This window comes from Pogona vitticeps, chromosome 6, assembly GCF_051106095.1.
Source record: "Pogona vitticeps strain Pit_001003342236 chromosome 6, PviZW2.1, whole genome shotgun sequence".
Classification (NCBI taxonomy): Eukaryota; Metazoa; Chordata; class Lepidosauria; order Squamata; family Agamidae; genus Pogona; species Pogona vitticeps.
The window spans coordinates 17136322-17156151 of record NC_135788.1 but is presented as its reverse complement, the minus strand read 5'-3'; the positions used below and the strand labels follow the sequence as shown (position 1 = coordinate 17156151).

The 19830-nt window shown below is 39.5% G+C and overlaps 1 protein-coding gene across 5 annotated transcripts in view; it reads right to left on the bottom strand.

The window, feature by feature from the left end:
• The window catches only part of MPP7 (MAGUK p55 scaffold protein 7), a 105425-nt gene that overhangs the window by 53038 nt on the left and 32557 nt on the right, over positions 1 to 19830 (bottom strand). For 3 of the 5 annotated variants that reach the window (XM_073003016.2, XM_073003017.2, XM_073003018.2), the window contains exons 2-3: positions 13930 to 14093; positions 7052 to 7170 (exon numbers count right to left, since the gene is read on the bottom strand). In XM_073003016.2, coding sequence (XP_072859117.1) covers positions 7052 to 7170; positions 13930 to 13966 — 156 coding nt within the window. In that variant the 5' untranslated portion in view covers positions 13967 to 14093. Of the gene's footprint in view, positions 1 to 7051; positions 7171 to 10921; positions 11141 to 13929; positions 14094 to 19830 lie in introns of all 5 variants that reach the window. The other 2 variants (XM_078378613.1, XM_078378614.1) reach the window with 1 other exon arrangement.

The window sequence follows — 19830 nt, the reverse complement described above, 5'->3', positions numbered from 1 at the left end:
GACGCCTTGGACAGCGAGCGGCGGGAGGAGGGCTCGGAGGCAGGCAGCTGCCCGGGGCGGGAAGGGGCACGCCACCCACCCACCGACTGCCAGCCAGCCAGCCAGGGATGATGCCTGGCCTTGGACGCCTTGGACGGCGAGCGGTGGGAGGAGGACTCGGAGGCAGGCAGCCGCCCACCCACCCACCGACCGCCAGCCAGCCAGCCAGGGATGATGCCCGGCCTTGGACGCCTTGGACGGCGAGCGGTGGGAGGAGGACTCGGAGGCAGGCAGCCGCCTGGGGCAGGAAGGGGCGCGCCACCCACCGCCACCCAGGCAACCCCGGATGCCCAGTCTCCTTGGTGGGGCTCTCCTGGGGCGCAGACAGGGCAAGGAGGGGGTCTCTGGCGCACCACCCCCTCCCGTCCAGCCACTGTCGCCCTGAACCCGGTCCTGGGCGGGCGCCTCCTCCTTTGCAGTGCGTCCCGCTGTGACGGATCTCTGGCTTGGCACCCCAGGGGTGCACACAGAGATTGGGGCCTGGCCCTTTGCCCCTCCTTCCCTCCCTCCTCTCGAGGCGCCAATCCGGAGTGCCCCCGCTCCCCCCTCCTGCCGTCCCCTATTTATGCACGAGCTCTGGAGGGAGGTGGCGTGCGGCACCAATCAGCTGTTTAAAAAGCATTGGAACCGATCATCGCAAAGCGAAATTCCCCCATAGGGAACATCGCAAAGCGCTCGCAAAAGCAATCGCAAAATCTTCATCGCAAAGCGATTTCATCGCTATACGAAGCAATCACTATGCGAGGCACCACTGTACTTCTTGAATTGTTTTAGGAAATGAAACCAACATTATTTGTCCATAAAAATCTGTTGTGATATTACAAATATGATTTTAAAATGTCTTAGGGATGAAGGGAACAAGGCAATGGATTGCCCTATCTTACACAACCAATGAAAGGTTGTGTTAGCAAGTATACTCCCTCTCTCTCTCTCTGTTTCTGCCTGGTTGCGTGTGTCTTGCTGGAATGTTTATAAAACCAGACTTCAAAAGAATGGAAAACCAACAGAGGTCATAAATCATTGCACATGTGAAATGCAACCATAAACTACTGTCTCTTAGACCATGGCATGAACGTTTTACTGTGTGATTTCTATACTCCATCTATATGTCTGAAGAAGTATGTGGAGAAGAGCCACAAAAAGTTACATTAAAATATAAGTTAGTCTCTAAGGTGCCATAACATTTTTATCTTTATATATATACTTCTTTCTATATATATTGCTATATTTGTGGTCCAATACAGTAGTGCCTCTACTTACGAACAGCCCTACATACGAACATTTCGATTTATGAACAGCTCCATTTGCATCCATTGGACTGTCCAATGATTTCAATGAGGGAAAAAACAAAAAATCACCAAAAATTAACGAAGACTCAGAGGAAAGCCAAACTAAGTGTGCATAGGTTTCACAATGTGGACTAACTATTCCAGCCATTTAAAACATGTTCCAAACATTGTAAGACACTTAAAAATGAGCAAACACAGACATCATTAAGTGAAATTCCCCCATAGAGAACATCGTTAAACGATGCTGAAAATTCCTCAAAGAAACCCATCGCAAAGCGAATACATCGTTAAACGAAGCAATCGCTAAGCGAGGCACCACTGTATCTTTAAGCTCTAGAATCTTCCAAGATGTTCAGCACAGGCGCAGAACAACCCATTTGTGTGAATTCGCAGAGACCACAAAGAAAAAATTTCAGACCTTCCAATTGCCAGTTCTCTATTCTACAGAGAATACAAAGTACAATCCATATGTGAACCAGAACAGTGAAAGCTTTTCTCACTAAAAATACCAAAAAAGAGGACCAACTCATATGTCAACAGCCTGACTATACCCTTGACTTGGCACTAATACAATAATCATTAAAAGGATGCACATCACTCAGATCACAAAGGATACACAATAGAGACAGTCAAAGATATATTTAGGTCTGAAACATTTGGGGATTTAGAATCACAGTTTGTGGTACAAATGACAAACAGTCTGTGTGGATTTATGGATTTATAATTATTTGATGTCCTGCTTTTTAGTTTAACTAGACATCTCAGGGAGTCTTAAAAATAAGAATAGAAGAACACTGAACTACAAATAAGGCAGCAGCTGCTGAAAAAGAGCAAGAGAGAGGAGTGACTAAATATCACCAAGTACAGAGATATAAAAATGAAAAGACCTGAGTGTTGCAGAATATTTAGTGCCAAGTGTGCTTTTCTAAGTTGAGGACTCCAAACACAGAACTGCTATAGAGAAATAACATATCTTGTTATCTCATTCCATACAGCACCACACTCATGGAAGGGCATCTGAAGATGGTTTTAAGTAGATTTGTAAATGATGCACAGTATATCACAGAAATGAGTATACCCCCTCACATTTCATAAATATTTTAGTATATCTTTTCATGCGACAACACTGAACAAATGACACTTGGCTACAATGTAAAGCAGTGAGTATACAGCTTGTATAACAATGTAAATGTGCTGTCCCCTCAAAATAATGCAACACACAGCCATTAATGTCTAAACCGCTGGTAACAAAAGTGAGTACACCCTTAAGTAACAATGTCCAAACAATGCCAATATTTTGTGTGGCCACCATTATCTTGTTTTCCCGAAAATAAGCCCTAACCTGAAAATAAGCCCTAGTATGATTTTTCAGGATGCTTGTAATATAAGCCCTACCCCCAAAATAAGCCCTAGTTAAATGAAACCTCACCCTCCAGCATTGTGCAGCAACCACAAGAAGATGATAGGACTGTATTTGAATAAATGTAGATTGTTGTACTTGAAAAAATAAGACATCCCCTGAAAATAAGCCCTAATGCATATTTGGAGCAAAAAGTAATATAAGACCCTGTCTTATTTTCGGGAAACACAGTATTTTCCAGGACTGCCTTAACCCTCCTGGGCATAGAGTTCACCAGAGTTTCATAGGCTGTCACTGGAGTCCTCTTCCACTCCTCCATGATGACATCACAGAGCTGGTGGACGTTACAGACCTTGTGCACCTCCACCTTCCATTTCAGGATGCCCCACAGATGCTCAATAAGGTTTAGGTCTGGAGACATGTTTCGCCAGTCCATCACCTTTCCTAAAGCCAACTTCTGGATATGAAGCTGAGCACAGGCACTCAACTTCTTTGGTCGACCATGGCGAGGCCTGTTCTGAGTGGAACCTGCCCTGCTAAACTCCTGTATGGTCTTGGCCACTGTGCTACAGCTCAGTTTCAGGGTTTTGGCAATCTTCTTATAGCGTAGGCCATTTTTATGTAGAGCAACAATTTGTTTTTTCAAATCCTCAGATAGTTGGTTACCATGAGGTGCCATGTGGAACTTCCAGTGACCAGTCTGAGACAGAGAGAGCAATAACACCTGCTCCCCCTTCACACCTGAGACTTGTGACACTAACGGGTCTCATGACACCAGGGAAGGAAAACAGCTACTTGGGCCCAATTTGGACCTTGTCACTTAGGGTTGTACTCACTTTTGTTGACATTAATGTTTAGACATTAATGGCTGTGTTGTGTTATTTTGAAGGGATAGCACATTATACAAGATATACTGAAATATTTATGAAATGTGAGGGAGTGTACTCACTTCTGTGATATACTGTAACTGTATCCCATGCAAGTATGTTCCAAAGCCATTGGGCCCAAACTGTGGCTGAACAAAGGCACACAGATCACAGCTGATCTTCTCTGTACCCTTTAGGAGACATTCTCCACCCCTTGTCTGAGTTTGTAACATAATTGGTGTGTCTCTGATCATAAATGGGAAAAACTAAATAGCTATACATCATGGTTGGGATAATGGTTACACAACAATATCATGTCTGGGGACACCTTAGACTTTAAATACTGACTGCATTATTGGGATGTGTACTTACTCAGGGTGCACTCACCTCCAAAAAAGGCTGTTGTACAGAGGAAGGCCGACTTTATAGGCATCTTGTAGCACAAAGGCAAGCCAGAGTAGTATTTGCACCACCACAACAAGAACAGAAGGAAAAAGTGGCTAGGAGCGGGGAAAGATCATTCCTAGTACCTTAACTATTGTGACCTATCCAACTCAAAGCTCATATGACAAGCATCCTTCCACAGTCACATACACACTCAAACCAAATAACATAGAGTTTAGGAAACTAAATTGTGAACAAAGGCAGGAAAAGAATATTCCACAACACAAAGACTAATCTACACAATGACAGAACTCCAGCATTTTGTTTCTGCAGCTCCATGAGATAGCTTGTGATGTGGCTGTGGGGTCATAAACACTTCACAATGACTTTGGTTTAAACGCTCCTTAGTGTCTGGAGTGTCCAGAGAAGATATTGACATTTATTGGTGATTTCACCTTGCCCTTTGGTGCCAAGCAGCTTACTCTATTGATATTCTGTATAGTTTCACCCTCCCCTTTCCTGTTTGAATAACTAAGGTTTTAAAATTTCTTAACCTCAGAAATGAAACAGAAAATGATGCTTTTGTAGGTGGAAATTGTATTGTTGTGCTCTGTTACTTTTAAATGTGTTTTTATTTATTTTATGTACTGTTCTTAGTATAATTGTTCTAATTCTTTTTTAATATTTACATAGCTATTGTTTTCAGCTGTTAAATGCTGCCCTTTTAATAATGTAAGCCACTTTGTGTCCTTTTAGAGAGAAAAAGGCAGGATAAAAACAAACAAATGTACTGCTCTGTCCCAGGGTGACAAGCTCTTTGTTCTCCTCTATAGTTGCCCCAGAATCACACCATCACCCCAATTCAGTCCAGTTTTACACATCTGCCCCAAGACAGTGTCTATCCCTCCTCCTAAGCAAGATACAACTTCACAACTTTGTTTAAATTTGTGCTCAAAAGTGAAAGGTAGTAAATAGGGCTGTTTAACAACCAAAGCAGAGACATCACCTTGCCAACAAAAGTATGAATAGTCAAAGCTATGGTTTTTTCTGTAGTGATGTATGGAAGTGAGAGCTGGACCATAAAGAAAGCTGACTGCTGAAGAATTGATGCCTATGAATTGTGGTGCTGGAGGAGGTTCTTGAGAGTCCCCTGGACTGCAAGGAGAACAAACCTATCCATTCTAAAGGAAATCAAACTTGAGTGCTCACTGGAAGGACAGATCCTGAAGCTGAGGCTCCAATACTTTGGCCATCTCATGAGAAGAGAAGACTCCCTGGAAAAGACCCTGATATTAGGAAAGTGTGAAGGCAAGAGGAGACGGGGACGACAGACGATAAGATGGTTGGACAGTGTCATCGAAGCAACCAACATGAATTTGACACAACTATGGGAGGCAGTGGAAGATAGGAGGGCCTGGCGTGCTCTGGTCCATGGGGTCACGAAGAGTCGGACATGACTAAATAACAACGGCGAACAACCAAAGTGCTGTTTCCTATTCATTTGATCCCAAAATATCAGGTGTATTCTGGACAAACAGAAATTTCCATATAGATTTCGAAGGTAGACCCACATTCAACACATGCAGAATTGGCTAAATGGTGATGAACTGTCTCTGTTGAACAGGATAATGCATGCAAGCAATCTGTCCTGCTGAAGTCACTTGGCCAGCTAAAGAGAGGGGACAGATGAAATAACTCAAGGTCTGAATCTCACAGTTATTTGAAATTCCATTTAGCCTGTGTTCTACACTAGATCAAATAATTCATCCCATACAAATATCTCCATCTTGTGTGAAATGAGCCTTGGGTTTTTGGCCCTTGCTTCATTCATTCTGTTCTGTATCAATGTAACATACTCACAGCATGATGCTTTGGTCACAACTTCTGTACATGCTGAAATTTCCAACTAGCTTCTGTGCCAGCTCACATCACAAACATTGCACAGCTTGAGTAACGAGAACTCTCACTACCTGGCACATCTCATCAAATAGAACAGTTTGAGGCATGTAACCAGGCAGACTTAGAGAAAGATTCTTCTAGACATTCCATAACTGAAGACTGCCTCAAGCAGCTACATGTCCAGATGTAGTCCAAGGATGCAAATTTGAATAATGATTTATAAGCCATATACATTCTAAAACAACATTGTTTTTGCATGATTTTTCAAATGACTATGAGCACAGTCCTGGCAGGAACATAGTCACTTTGGTATATGGCAATGTCTTCGAATTGCAAGTCCCATAATTCCTCATCTCCGGCTATGGCAGGTATGTCTCATGACAGCTGCAGCTCAAAAACATCTGGAGGGTCTCTGTTGCCTATTCCTGGTAGGAGGGATTTCCGCAAGGCCCAATAAGAATCATTTTGCTCCTCCTCTCCCTTCCTCTGGGGAAAGAACACTTCTGTCTTCGAAGTGCAAAGCCTCTCTTTCGTTCTCTCCAACAATAAAATCATGGCACAATTGTGGTATGAATACAGTGACAGACACAAAAATTGTACAGCAATTTGCAATTTGGAGAGTACTAAATTCATAAATATTTACTATTTCTTGTTGGACACATCCATGAATTACTTTCCCTAGTTTATTTTATTCATGATCAACTGCAATATATTTATATGCTCAACACAATTTTCAATGGAGGCAAGCCAATTAAAGAGTCTTACTAGAATTTCAGTTGACTTTGTTAAAGGAAATTATTTTAAATTAATGTGGGTACTGAACTGTTGCCATATTTTACCTCAAAAATATATCCTGTCTAATTTTTGCTGTGAACATTTGTTTATTTAAGCTAAATTCCAGGTCTTGAATGTTGACCATGAAGGAGTCTAAGATTTCCTGCTACTATTTCGTGCTACCTCATTCTAAACAAGGGCAAACATCATGTGTTTGTTACATTAGTGTATACTGCCAAAACATCACTATTAAATGAAATCATCTCTGTATTTTTGGTAGAATCCTTTTAACAACTTCCATCCCTCACAGAAGCACAGAGTTTAAACAAGGCAGTTTTGTTTTCACTGAGTAACTGTCTGATTCCTGGTTTACTAGAAGCTGGGAAAATGTTTTTCCATAAGTCCTTTTTTTAAAAAAAGAGCATTTAAGTGTGGTTTACCTTTACCAGCGAATGAAGGCTTTTTTCACCAAACATATCCCAGAGGAAGGTCAGGTCTTCCTGACTATCCACATGTGGCTGCAGCTGGGCTGGCAATGAAGCCAGCAGCTCATACAAACCTATAAAATGAAAATAAAACACAAAATGAAAGCTAAGGGTGATCTCATTAATTTCATTTAACCCTCCTATGTAACCTGCTGCTGCACCATTTTTATATTAAACCAGTAGTGCACTTGAAGTAGTCAACAGAACGTTAAAGAGTCAGGAAGAAATGTATTTTTTTTAAAGTTATTAGCATGACATTTTTTACATTATTAACAGTTGCTAAAGCTTCTATAGCAATCTATTTACTTAACATGGTACCAAGAATTCATAACACTTTCAGGAATGGGACAAAACCCAGAAACACATACATTCTTTTGCTTAATCGTTATTCCATTTCCCTTGATGTTAGAATGAAATGAGTCATGAATAGGAAAAACATCCTTAAAAGAACAGAAAATGGATAGGGTGGTCCATTAAAAAGAGTTTGCGGTTTCTCTACATACTTCTCACCAATACATTGCTTTTGTAAAATATTGTGGGTGTAACAGATGCGCAGAAGAATAAAACTTCATTGCTAACTACTCAACAGGCAATCCTCAAGTGTTTAAGTTACATTTGGTTAGAGGGTACACACATAAGATTTATCCAAGCTTCTCCGCAGGATTAAAGCAATGACTGAGCCCAGTTACTTGTGGCACATATCACAGCAGTTTCCTGGGGGGCAGACAGAAGCACACTGCTGTTACAGTAGCGTGCACTATAAAGCTATCCATCACTGCTATCCATCACTCTGCTATTCAAGAAACATAATAACATGACTTAGAGCAGCCTCCCCTGAGAAGGTAACCTGGCATGAGCACATATCAATTTGTAGCACGTGTTTAATCTTTCCACTGAGATTTTGAGGAATTAAGAGAACAAAAACTTTTCCTTTTTATGGCTCACAGCAGCAAAAATTGATAAACCATAATCCACTGTATGTAACTCTTCCATTGTTTCTATTCTATTGAAGGAACCTGCAGCACACTTTGTAAAAGATAAATTCTTTTAATAATCAGTGTGAATTTTTCTGAATAAAAATGTTCATGATATGAAAAAGTATTACTCATTGTAAGAACAACTTTTCATCATAATTTCTTATTAAAGCATATTATGCTCAGTTCCTTGCTAATCTGTCAATGCAATGATTATCTCCTTAAAAATATAGCTTCCATATTTAATTCAACATTGTTACACAATCTTTCAAGGCATCAAATGCCTGTTCTAAAATAAAACAAAGCACCTTAGGGAACTGATTTAATGTTTTCCCTTTTTTTCCTGGCATTGCTTATTGAAGTATGCTAGGGTGAAGGCCACTCCTTCCAGACATCATTTCTGACAGGTTTTAGGGAAGCAATGTTCATATTACGAATCTTATTTTATTTTAAAGGTACTCTTTTTTTTATAGTATTTAATGAATATAAAAACAGGACAACATTCAAATCATTGCAATATTCCATAGTTATAAAAAGCAATTAAATCATACAAAGTACCAGCATGTCAAATGGCTGTGCCATCCACTTTTCTGTATGAAATAATAAGTACTCAACAGAAGACAGTACTAGGAAAAACTAAGAGGTCAAAAGAACAACAATCTCTTTTCAATTTGTTTTTTAAAAATGTAAAAATTAATCCCTTCGCTCAACTTTTTGCAATAACTGCGTACTCAGAAAATGTAAATAAATAAATAAATACTTCACTCAATTTTTTGCAATAATTGCATATTCCCTTCATGAAAACAAGGATTTATGCTCTCAAAAACTGGAACATAAAATTAAAAATAAATTAGCTGCAGTACTTTTAAAACTACCATCCGTTGAGGACTTCTAGTATGAATACCACTGGTTACAATAATTTCCTCACAGCAATGAATTTACACATTTCTATTTCTTAACTGATCTCTCAGACACTTTCATTTTGATCTAGTGGTCAAAATCCTCTTGTTTATGGTGCAACCTTTTGAGGAAATAGTGTCAAGAAATCATTATAGACCTTATCATTTGCATCTGAATTCAATTCAATATGCAACTGGCAATACCTATGGAAATTTTTTAACTTCAGGCAAACTGCCTCTAACAGTTATGCCATTTGTGTTCCACTTGCATAAATGTGTAAGAAGTTTTGGGCTGATGCCTTTACTCCCAACCAGTGGAAAAAACACACAACAAAAAGAATAAACCTGACATAGACAAGATCTTTAGTTTTCGCTTGGCTAACACTGAACTTGACCAACTTTGTGGAGATAAGATGGGAATTTTTTTTTCAGTTTTATACATGCATTGCCCTCACTTAGAAGGAGGGTGGGTAAAAATCAATTTTTTAAAAAAATAATTGAAATTGATTTAAATAGTTATTTAAAACAAAATATAAAATTTTAATTTTTTAATTTAAATAATAAAAAAATCTCATCTGTTAAATTTAAATCAATTTTTAAAAACATTTTTATCCACTCTGCCTAGAAGCAAACTGAAATAGTTCAGTACATATCCAACAAATGGTTTTCAAAGTTTGTGTCACAGGAGTACCTTTTTCACACTGATATCTCCTCCAGAAACACTGTGTACAGAAGATGTTGGGGAATGTTCTAGAGTGCACCAATAATTAATATACAGCAGACATGAGGCCTGTTGGACTTCATTACTCTAACACATGAATGGTGAACGTAACCTAGAGAAGAAGCTTCTGATGATTCAACATGCTAAATGCAATCAGAGAAGCTTCTTACTCAATTTTCAGACAGGTAGTCATGTTAGTCTGTATCACCACCAACAAAATAAAACAATAACAACAAACCCTCCCCCAAAGAATTGCAGCACAAGCCTAACAAACATTGGCTGGCACCCTGTTGTGCACTTAAACAAATGGCATAACTTCTAGAAGCAAATTGCTGTAAATTCTATAAACAGATCACATGACTACTTCTTTTATTTGGTCTTGTACTTTTATTTCAGTGTAATTTTATGGATTACAATCCACTGCCTGTAATCCAGTTGGTGCAACCCCACTCTGCAAATGCTGATGACATCATCACCATTAAGTTTTCTTTTAAGTAACTTAAAATTTCCTATCCCCACTCCTGGTTCTAAGGATCTCTTTTACTCTGGGAGCAATATTCAAACCAAAAACAATACTTGATTTCTGTTAATCTCAGGATGTCCCAAAATTCTAATCCACTGCATTTTCACTGGTAGTTTAAAAGACCAGGTGCCATTATATATACTCAGAATCTGAAAGGATATTTCACAGATGCAAGCACCTACTTTCATTTTAGGCATGCAGGCAACAGTACCTTTGGAATCTTCAACCCACCAGAGTATACATCAACACAAAGTTATGTCACATAGCAGCTGCAACATTCTCAATGAGATAGCACCTATCATTCAGGATTGCTGGCTAACTACAGTAGACCAGACAGAATAGAAAGAATTCAAACAAATAATTATTAAGTGTTTATTATAGAAATGACAAACTGAGATTAAACGGTGCCTCTAGTAGCAAGGCGAGATGTAGCACAAGCAGTTAGCAAATATAATGCAAAATCTGAGAAAACAGTATCGGACTGCATGGAAACACCATCAACATAATAAAGTTTACATTCCAAAAATGGCCAAAAAAACGACAACATATAAATAACTTGAAATTATTAAAGAAAGTTAAAAAGGCTGATGAAGTTAAAGAAAAAAAATCACAGAAGCAGGATTCAGCTAAACATTAAAAGGGCATCAGAGAATCAGAGAACATAAAACTTGATGATATCAAGATTGTTAAATATTTTCTATACTGTACCTTGCTTCAATCATCAATCAAAATCTAAGTGACAGAACTAGTGTCATATTACAGAATTTCTCTGTTCCTCGTTTAGAACCAAGATTTAGTTTTAGATCATTCCAACATTCCTAACAATGCTTGATCTAACTGCCTTTGGAAGACTTCTGAAAAGGAGGAATGCATTGCTCCAAGATGACAGACCGGTATGTTGCTCATGGAAGTGGTTTCACAAGACCCCTAAGGATAAAAAAAAGCTAGTACCAATTACTAAACTACAGATTTGCAAACAATGTCTACAGTACATCCATGGTACTGCTTTCCTGAATTTTCTTAAATCTTGAATATACAGACTTAACAGTAATTTTATTTTTAAAAGACCTGCAAAAGTATAATAAAGTAATTCTTACAAGTACTGGAAAATGAACCACCAAAAACTTTTTCCAATTCCAGAGAACAGTTTCCGTTACTATCATTTTCTACACAAGATAGGTAGTTCCTAGAAGAATAAATAGCTAAGAACTTGGAGAAACTGCTCACGTGGTAAAGCACTCAGAATCCAGATGCTCAACATTCTTGACATCAGAGTGGAAAAATTTACTATTAGTCTAGAGAAATTTAATATCACCATTCTTGTCATATCCTTCATAGCTTCATTATTAGAACAAGTCTGTAGAAGCAATAAAGTGTAGCTAAATGATAAAAAAATATGGACACTGCGTTCCATGACTTTTACATATTATAAGAAAATACTAATCATGTCACAAAGGGTTTCCAATGAATATTATGACAAATGGATGTCATATACCTCCATTTCTTAAATAATTTATTTCCTTACATTTTGAACCATTATACCATGCTAAGACTTCAAGTTTTACATTAACTAAAGGATAATAAACACTAAAGAACATATACCTAAGCCCAGAAAAACACTGTAAAATTTTACTGCATTAATAAAACAAAACACACCAGCCTTTTAAGTTTCGCACTTTGAAAAAGACAGAACTATCAGTACTGTTCGTTAGTAGTTCTAATGGGCTTTTATTTTTCACAAGTGAATATAAATAAATAAATAAATAAATAATATATCTTATAGTTCTTTGAAGGATCAGACAACACTTGTTGTACAAAATTAAATATCCAGCAACAATAACATCTACATTCAAATGTCTACCACTTTGCAATACAATAAACACTACCAGTCAGTGATGAAGGTTCTCCCAACTTGGCAATTATTGATATGACATCTGCTACCTGTATGTTCTTGTGTCCTGTCTAGGTTAGTTGATAGCATGGTAAATCACTTTGCACACTGAATGTGACTACACAATGCCCCACCTTTAACAATAACAGATTCAGCAGATATTGCACTGATACAATCCTGTAAAGTGAACCTTGCTTTAGACATACATGAATATAATATGTTATAGGTATATACAGGAAAAATCACAATTTTTAAAAGTGTGTTAGTATCCTGGCATGATCTGTCAAGTCAACAGAAGCTTTGGAATACTAAGCTAAACTTTGTAAGACATTCCAAGAAAAGGGGGGGCGAATTCACTCAGATTCATAGACCTGGCTTAAAGCTCTTCAAGCTTGTTGTCTAAAACTTAGCAAGGAAAGAAGTTATAACTAGTTAGTGCATTGTGCATTACTGATCAAACGTGCCAAAGAAACATTCTTTTTTGCCATATGTTGAGAAAATGTGGGTAACTCTCAGATAATGAGTCCAATAACCAGTGCTAAACCAGACTGAATATTCACTTCTCAAGATCTTAGGATGCTACCTATGTTTTTTGATCCTAAGAACTCTGAACGTGAACAAGCATTATTTGGAAGGAAATCCAAAAACTGCATGAATTGCCACAGTACTGTAACACAACAGGAAACTGAACACATTTTTCAGCTTCTATCCAGAAGATTAAAAAGCATGTTTATTTTCTATAACTACAGTTTCAAAAATGTAACACTCCCCTGCACCAGCAGAATCAGATATAAAGTTACTATGTAGACACATTTGCTACCATATTTTTAAGGCTGAGCATACCATGACTGAGCACACCCTTCACAACATTCCTGCAGAAAATATAAAGGTGGAATTCCCTGGCTTTAAACTCATTTGCATTACTGTACTACAATTCTGTGTATTAGCTACTGCAGGTAACAGCATCTAACATATATGTCTCTTTTCTTTAAATTTAAGCTAGGTAATTGCACATATTTTACTTTTATTTGTAGCAGAAAGCTTGGTGTATTCTCTTCAGTAAGTTAAAAGCATACATAACGCAATACAGCAGAGATATCTACATAAAATCTCACTTTCACCCTTGTACAGGAAGTACTGGATTAGGAAAGGCAGGTTTAATTTGGGTATAGATCCAAATTAATGTGAAGGTACTGATAATATCTACCAGCACATAGTTGCTTTCAATATTGTGAATGTGCCTCCTATCCTCATTCAGTATCCATATCTATAACACCAGAATGAGTCACATACATTGGTGCCTCGCTTAGCGACGTTAATTCATTCCACAAAAATCGCTGCAGAACGAAAACATCGCTATGCAATATTAAAAAGCCCATAGAAACGCACTGAAACCCCTTCAATGTGTTCCTATGGGCTTAAAACTCACAGTTGAGCGAAGATCCTCCATAGCGCCGCCATTTTCAGTGCCTCTAAAGCGAGGAATCCATTCCTAAACACAGCGGGCAGCCATGTTTTTTTCCCGGCGGCCATTTTGAAACCGCCGATCAGCTGTGTGAAAATGGGGGCTTTGCGATGATCGGTTCCCTGCGATCATCGCAAAGCGAAAATACCCCATAGAGAACATCGCAAATCGATCGCTTTTACGATCCCAAAAACAGCGTCGCTAAGCAATTTCGTCGCTAAACGGAGCAATCGCTAAGTGAGGCACCACTGTACAAGTTTTTTTTGTGCAGCTAGAGAAGGGTTGGGATAGCATGTAGATAACTACACACAGTCAATAAAAGCCAAAATGAAGAAAATTAGGAGTGCCAGGCTTGTCTACCTGTGTCTCCTCCAGATCCAGTTGATAAAGCTGGCATGGTTTAGTCTGCTGACTACAACAAGGATACACACTAGAACAGCACTTCAGTCAGAAGATGGTAGAGTTTCAGTTCAACTACTTGCAGCCACGTTCTCTGCAAAGATTTAGCAAATTTCAAAGCTACCCTGGAAAGAAAAAAAATACAAATTTTAAAAAATCATTAAAATTGAAAGTTACTGTAACTTATCATAAATCATTTTAAAACATACCATTCCTCAATTATTTGCTCTTATTATATGCTGTTATTATTTGCTGTTATTATACTAACATGGTTTCCAAGGTATATGAGATGTTCAAGATGTTTGCAAGGTATATGAGATGTTCATACAAATTAAAAAATATTAAAATTGTAAGTTACTGTAACTTATCATAAAACATTTTAAAACCTACAATTCCTCAATTATTTGCTGCTTCTATATACTGAATATATATGAGGTATATGAGATGTTTAAAGAATGGTTTACCATTGCCATCCCCCAATAAGTTTCCATGACTAACCAGGGATTTGAACCCAGGTCTCAGGTTGTAGTCTGACATTCTATCCTGCTTAAAGTAGCTAAATTTTGATTAGGTAGGCAACATCCAAATCCAGAACTGTATTGCTTTTGAAACTCCATACAGTTTCAAAAGCTGCTTACCATTTATGACAGAGGAGGACTGAAGGAAAATAAGACTGGAATTCACACAGAATGCCTGAGCATGTGCTTGTTCATGCATGCACATAAGGGTGCTTTTAAATGAGATTTTTATTATAGAATTGACTTATTTATAGAATTCTCCAGAGTGCCCAAATGATACTGCCTTGGATTTGTCTCCGTTGCCCTTTTCCCAACTTTTCCTCTTTTTACTGCAGAAAATATATTATGAAGGAAAAGATGGAACTGCTACACACTACCACTGGCACATTAATGTCCATCAAGAAGCAACCTAAGAGAAAACAGCACCATAGGCTTCCCTCCCCCACCCACCTTCTCTGAGTGGATGCCTGTGGGAGGAGGTGGGGCACAGAATTCAGAGTGCCCATACAACACTCTGGGCCAGATCCTCTAAGCCGTGCAGATGGCCGAACCACAGTAAGTGCCCATCTCTATTACAGAAGTTTGCAGGTTTATTTTTTTACAAACTGAGCATTCACTCACAGCCGCACAGGTTCGTAGGTCTGACATCTTGTTGCCTTCTTATGTAGGCAGAAGGCAAGCAGTGTCATAGTCACTCACTTCTAGCAGTAATTTTAAGAGTCCTCACTGGGATTCTTGAGTACATGTGCTAAGCTAGTGGGTGCATGCACCCTGAGAACTGCAGCAGCAACTCTTGTTCACCTCAATTCTGCTGTGGTAACATCATCAGCCTCGGTTGTGCTTTAGCAACATCACCAGTCATAGTCATGCCACAGCTGTTTTGGGAAATTAAAAGGTTTCCAACCAAATTACCAGCACTAGGGATCCCATTTGACCTAGGAAGACATCAGGAGCCAACAGTAACCATTTTCAGGCTTTAATCATCCCCTATCCTGTTCTGTGACTTCCAAAGACTTCCTAGATTGAAGGGGATTTCTAAGGATCCCTGGAGCCAGGCACACGGGATGGGAAATGTCTAATTTCCTGAAATGGCTATGACTATAGCTGATGATGTCACCAGAATTCTGCTGCATAATTTGTACCAATAAGACTCTGGCATTTAACTGTCAGCTGGAAGCAAGAATGTTACACCATTTGCCTTCCACCTGGATAATAAAACAACAGGGTTCAGCCAGTGTGACATTTTCAATACACTGTGGAGCATAATGCTCCTTCAAATATATGAATAATAAGCAAATAAAATTAAAGGCAGCAGGGGAACTGATTAATTTGCCAATATCCTAAAGTGGCTCACTTATTAAGCCACTTCATGATATTGGCAAACTGAAAAGGGAAGGCTTGTTTTGGATTAGTTCCAGCAATCACATCAATTGGAACTGATCCAAACCAGAGCAATCCTGCCCCCACTATAAAAGCAGAAGCCTCTTGATAGGGGCCAGGCTCAGGTAGGAATCCTCAGAGAGTGGGCTGGTACAGAGGTCCCCAATCCCCGGCCCGCAGCCCGGTGCCAGTCCGTGGCCTGAGCCAGACCGGGCCATGGAGTCAGACCTCCCACCACCCGCACGCACTCAGCCCCGCACAGCTGATTTGCACATGCGCGCACATTCCAGCATGTCCATGCAAGCGCCGCACTGCCATTTGCACATGTGCACCAGTGCACCCAGACAAGCACCGTGCTACCGCTTGCACATGCGCATGAGCACACGCATGTCCACAAGTGCCACTGTTTGCACATGCGCACGAGTGCATGCTCATTTGTGTGTGAGAGATTGTGTGCTTGTTCATGCATGCGCATGAGCACAGCGGGGCGCCCTGCCTTCCCCAGCTGGTCCACGGGGTGAAAAAGTTTGGGGACCCCTGGGCTGGTGGATTCCAGCAAATATGTCATCTGACATGTTTAAGAAAGCACCAGTCCATCCCTGCAGAGCTCTAAACTGCAGGCTAAACAGCTCATGCTGTCAGCCTCCTATAAACAGTTAACATCAAATATTAACCAAAAGCAAGAGTTTCCAACACACATTAAAAGAATGAGCCTTCATTTAACTCTGAGAAACGTAATAAAATTAGTGTGACAGTCGTTTTTCCCCCTTTGTTATATTCTAATTAGAGATGGCGGTATTCATATACGAATACCCTCGCACAGGTGGACATACTGAGGGTCCAGCCCCCTGGGGCCAGACCCGTCCACTCACCTTCTGCTGTTGCTGCAAGCTCCGTGCTCCCTTCCTATCACTCTGGAGATTGTGGTCTGCAAGCCACTCCTGGCAGGAGGACGAGCCTCGCTGCAAGGTCAAAGAATGGCTTGCAGACTGCAAGCTCTGGAGTGATAGGAAAGGAGTGCAGAGCTCGCAGAAACAGCGGAAGGTGAGTGGACAGTCTGGCCCCAGGGGGTTGGACGCTCATTATACACATACGAATAACCCTATCTCTAATTCTAATATATTTTTATGTTATAATAATTATTTGAAGTTCTGACAAATATATAAAGTTCCTTATCTAGACACTACCATGATGTGTCATCTCCAATAATCCTGATAAGAGGACATATTTCCACACATTTTCATGCTATCAGATAGTAATTCATACACATTGGCTGAAATCCTGTTGCTTAATGCAGTAAGTCACAATAGAGTAGGTCCACTAAATAAGTGGGGATTTGGTGAGTAAATTTCCCCATATGTCCCAATTATTCAAATAGGGCTACTCTACTTATGACTTACTTTAGCAGAGAAAATGATTCAATAAACTCCCACTGTTCTAATGGCATACTCTAGCATGACTTGCTATGAAAGCAACAAGATTTCAGCTAGAGATGGGAGTACAGTGGTGCCTTGCTTAGCGAGCGCTCCGTTTAGCGATGAAATCAATTTGCGCCACATTTTTTGCGACTGCAAAAGCGATCGCTTTGCGATGTTCCCTATGGGGGAATTTCGCTTCGCGATGATCGGTTCCCCGCTTTGGGAACCAAGCATCGCAAAGCGATGATTTTAAAACAGCTGATCAGCAGTTTCAAAATGGCCGCCTGCTGTTTTCTGGGACGGATTCCTCGCTCTACAGTCACCGAAAATGGCCACGCTATGGAGGATCTTCACTGAACTGTGAGTTTTAAGCCCATAGAAATGCATTAATCAGGTTTTAATGCATTTCTATGGGCTTTTTTTATTTCGCATTAAGACGTTTTTGTTCAACAGCGATTTTTGCAAAACGAATTAACATCGCAATGCGAGGCACCACTGTATTCGTATTCTTATATGAATATCCCTGCACAGGTGGCATTAACAAGGGTTCAGCCCCATGGGCCCAGACGGTCCACTCACCGATCCAATGTGGACAGCGTGATTCTACCAATGGCTCCGCAGCGCGCAATTCACTCACCACTCTTTGACCTTCCAGCGAGGCTTGTCCTCCCACCTCCTGCCAGGAGTGGTGAGCAGATTGCGTGCTGCGTAGCCATTGGTAGAATCACACGGTTCATGGCAGATCAGTGAGTGGACTGTCCGGCCCCATGGGGCTGGACTCTTATTAATGACACCTTTGTGGAGATATTTGTATACAAATATGAATACCCTCATCTCTAATTTCAGCCATTATGGCCTGAAGCTTGTTTTCAAATATATTCCAGCACAAGATTATCAACCTTCCAAAATAGTTCATTTCTGCACCTGAACTGTCTTTTCCAAGTTTCTAAAATTGGTAGACGAGACTATATAAATGACATGGTTATATGAAAGAAATCAGAAGTTAAAATGTTCCATTGAGAACTTCTGTGAAAGTCTGAATATCAGATTGTTCAAGAAGCAATAGGCATATGGCTTCAGGCAGTCTGGTAGCTTGACCTATATGTGCCTTACTCTGCAGTGGACTGTGGCTATAATACATTATTATGTGGCTATTATACACAATTATTCTTTGAAACAAAGGAAGGCAAAGTATCTACATGCAAGTTAACAGATCACATGTTTTAAAAAGACTTTTCAGGCCAAGGACACATTGTACAAGTTTTACAAAACATCGGCTGTCTTGGTGTAACATGCCCATATCAAAGCCAAGAAATAAATTCTAGAACTTGGACAGATAGTCACAGTTATTGCAGAACCAAATTAGTCATCCCAACCAACCACTTTTTTTTATTTCTCATGGCATTGTCAGTTTGTGTGTGTGTGTGTGCCACAGGACAGCAATTTTATAACAAAAGTATATTATCCATAGGTATGAATCTATGGGTTGCAAAATTAGTAATTGCATGTATTTAAGCTAAAACACCAAAGTTCTATTAATCTTGAAAATACTTAGTATTCACAAGTGTAGATGCTATTGCTTGTTCTGCTTTATTGTGGTTAAACTCCTCAAAGTTAACTTTCAGAACTTCTAATTTTAAAGAGCAATATGGTATGAAATTATTCCCTCTAGAATTTCTATGTATATTAGTAAAAAAATAACGGACCTGGCGAAATCTTCACCACTAAATGCCTTAACATTTTGTTGGAATGATACAAGATAATTCTTCCCAAAACTTGTAAATTAGGTTATATTTTTTCAGTGATGTTTGCTTTGGCTAAATTTGTTTCAAAATGGTTTGTAATTTTGTGTTAGAATCTAGCTATAAGTCCTACTGACTGCTGCATGGAATCGATTTGCTGCAACACAGAAATACCAGCTGTTACAGTATGTCCTGAGAGGGATTACCGAATATTCTTAAATTGAAGTTCAATCCATCTTTCCATAAAAACACAACCAAAAGCCAGGAACGTAAAAGGAGTATCAAGTGCACCTGAGGCATTTACAATGCCCAATAGGACTGTTAGAACTAGCCCTTTAAAAAGGCTTATTTTTTGAAATTTCATTATTCCAGTTGTACCTTGCTTCTATATCACACTGTATCAGGTTCTTCTGGCATCTACCATGTGGAAACACTGAAATATGTTAAGTCTGATGATACCTTGAATTTCCACCAGGCCCTTAGTAACCTCTCAGGCTCCTGTAATACTTGTGACATCTAGTGGTTATGTGGAGTGGTGCAACTTCTTCTCCTCTGGACACCTTTATTTACATACTACACTTGTACTCCACTTTCCCAAATACACTACAGTTGTATCCCACTGGGGGGGGGGGAAGCAGTATACATTACTACTCCTCTCTTTATTTTATCCTGACAACAACTGTCTGGGAGGTCCGGCTGAAAGATAATAACTGGCTCAAGGTTACTTTTGATTCAAAATGATATACCCTGTGTTGCATAACCTATACCATCCTACATCTCTCTTTAGACAACATACATTATATC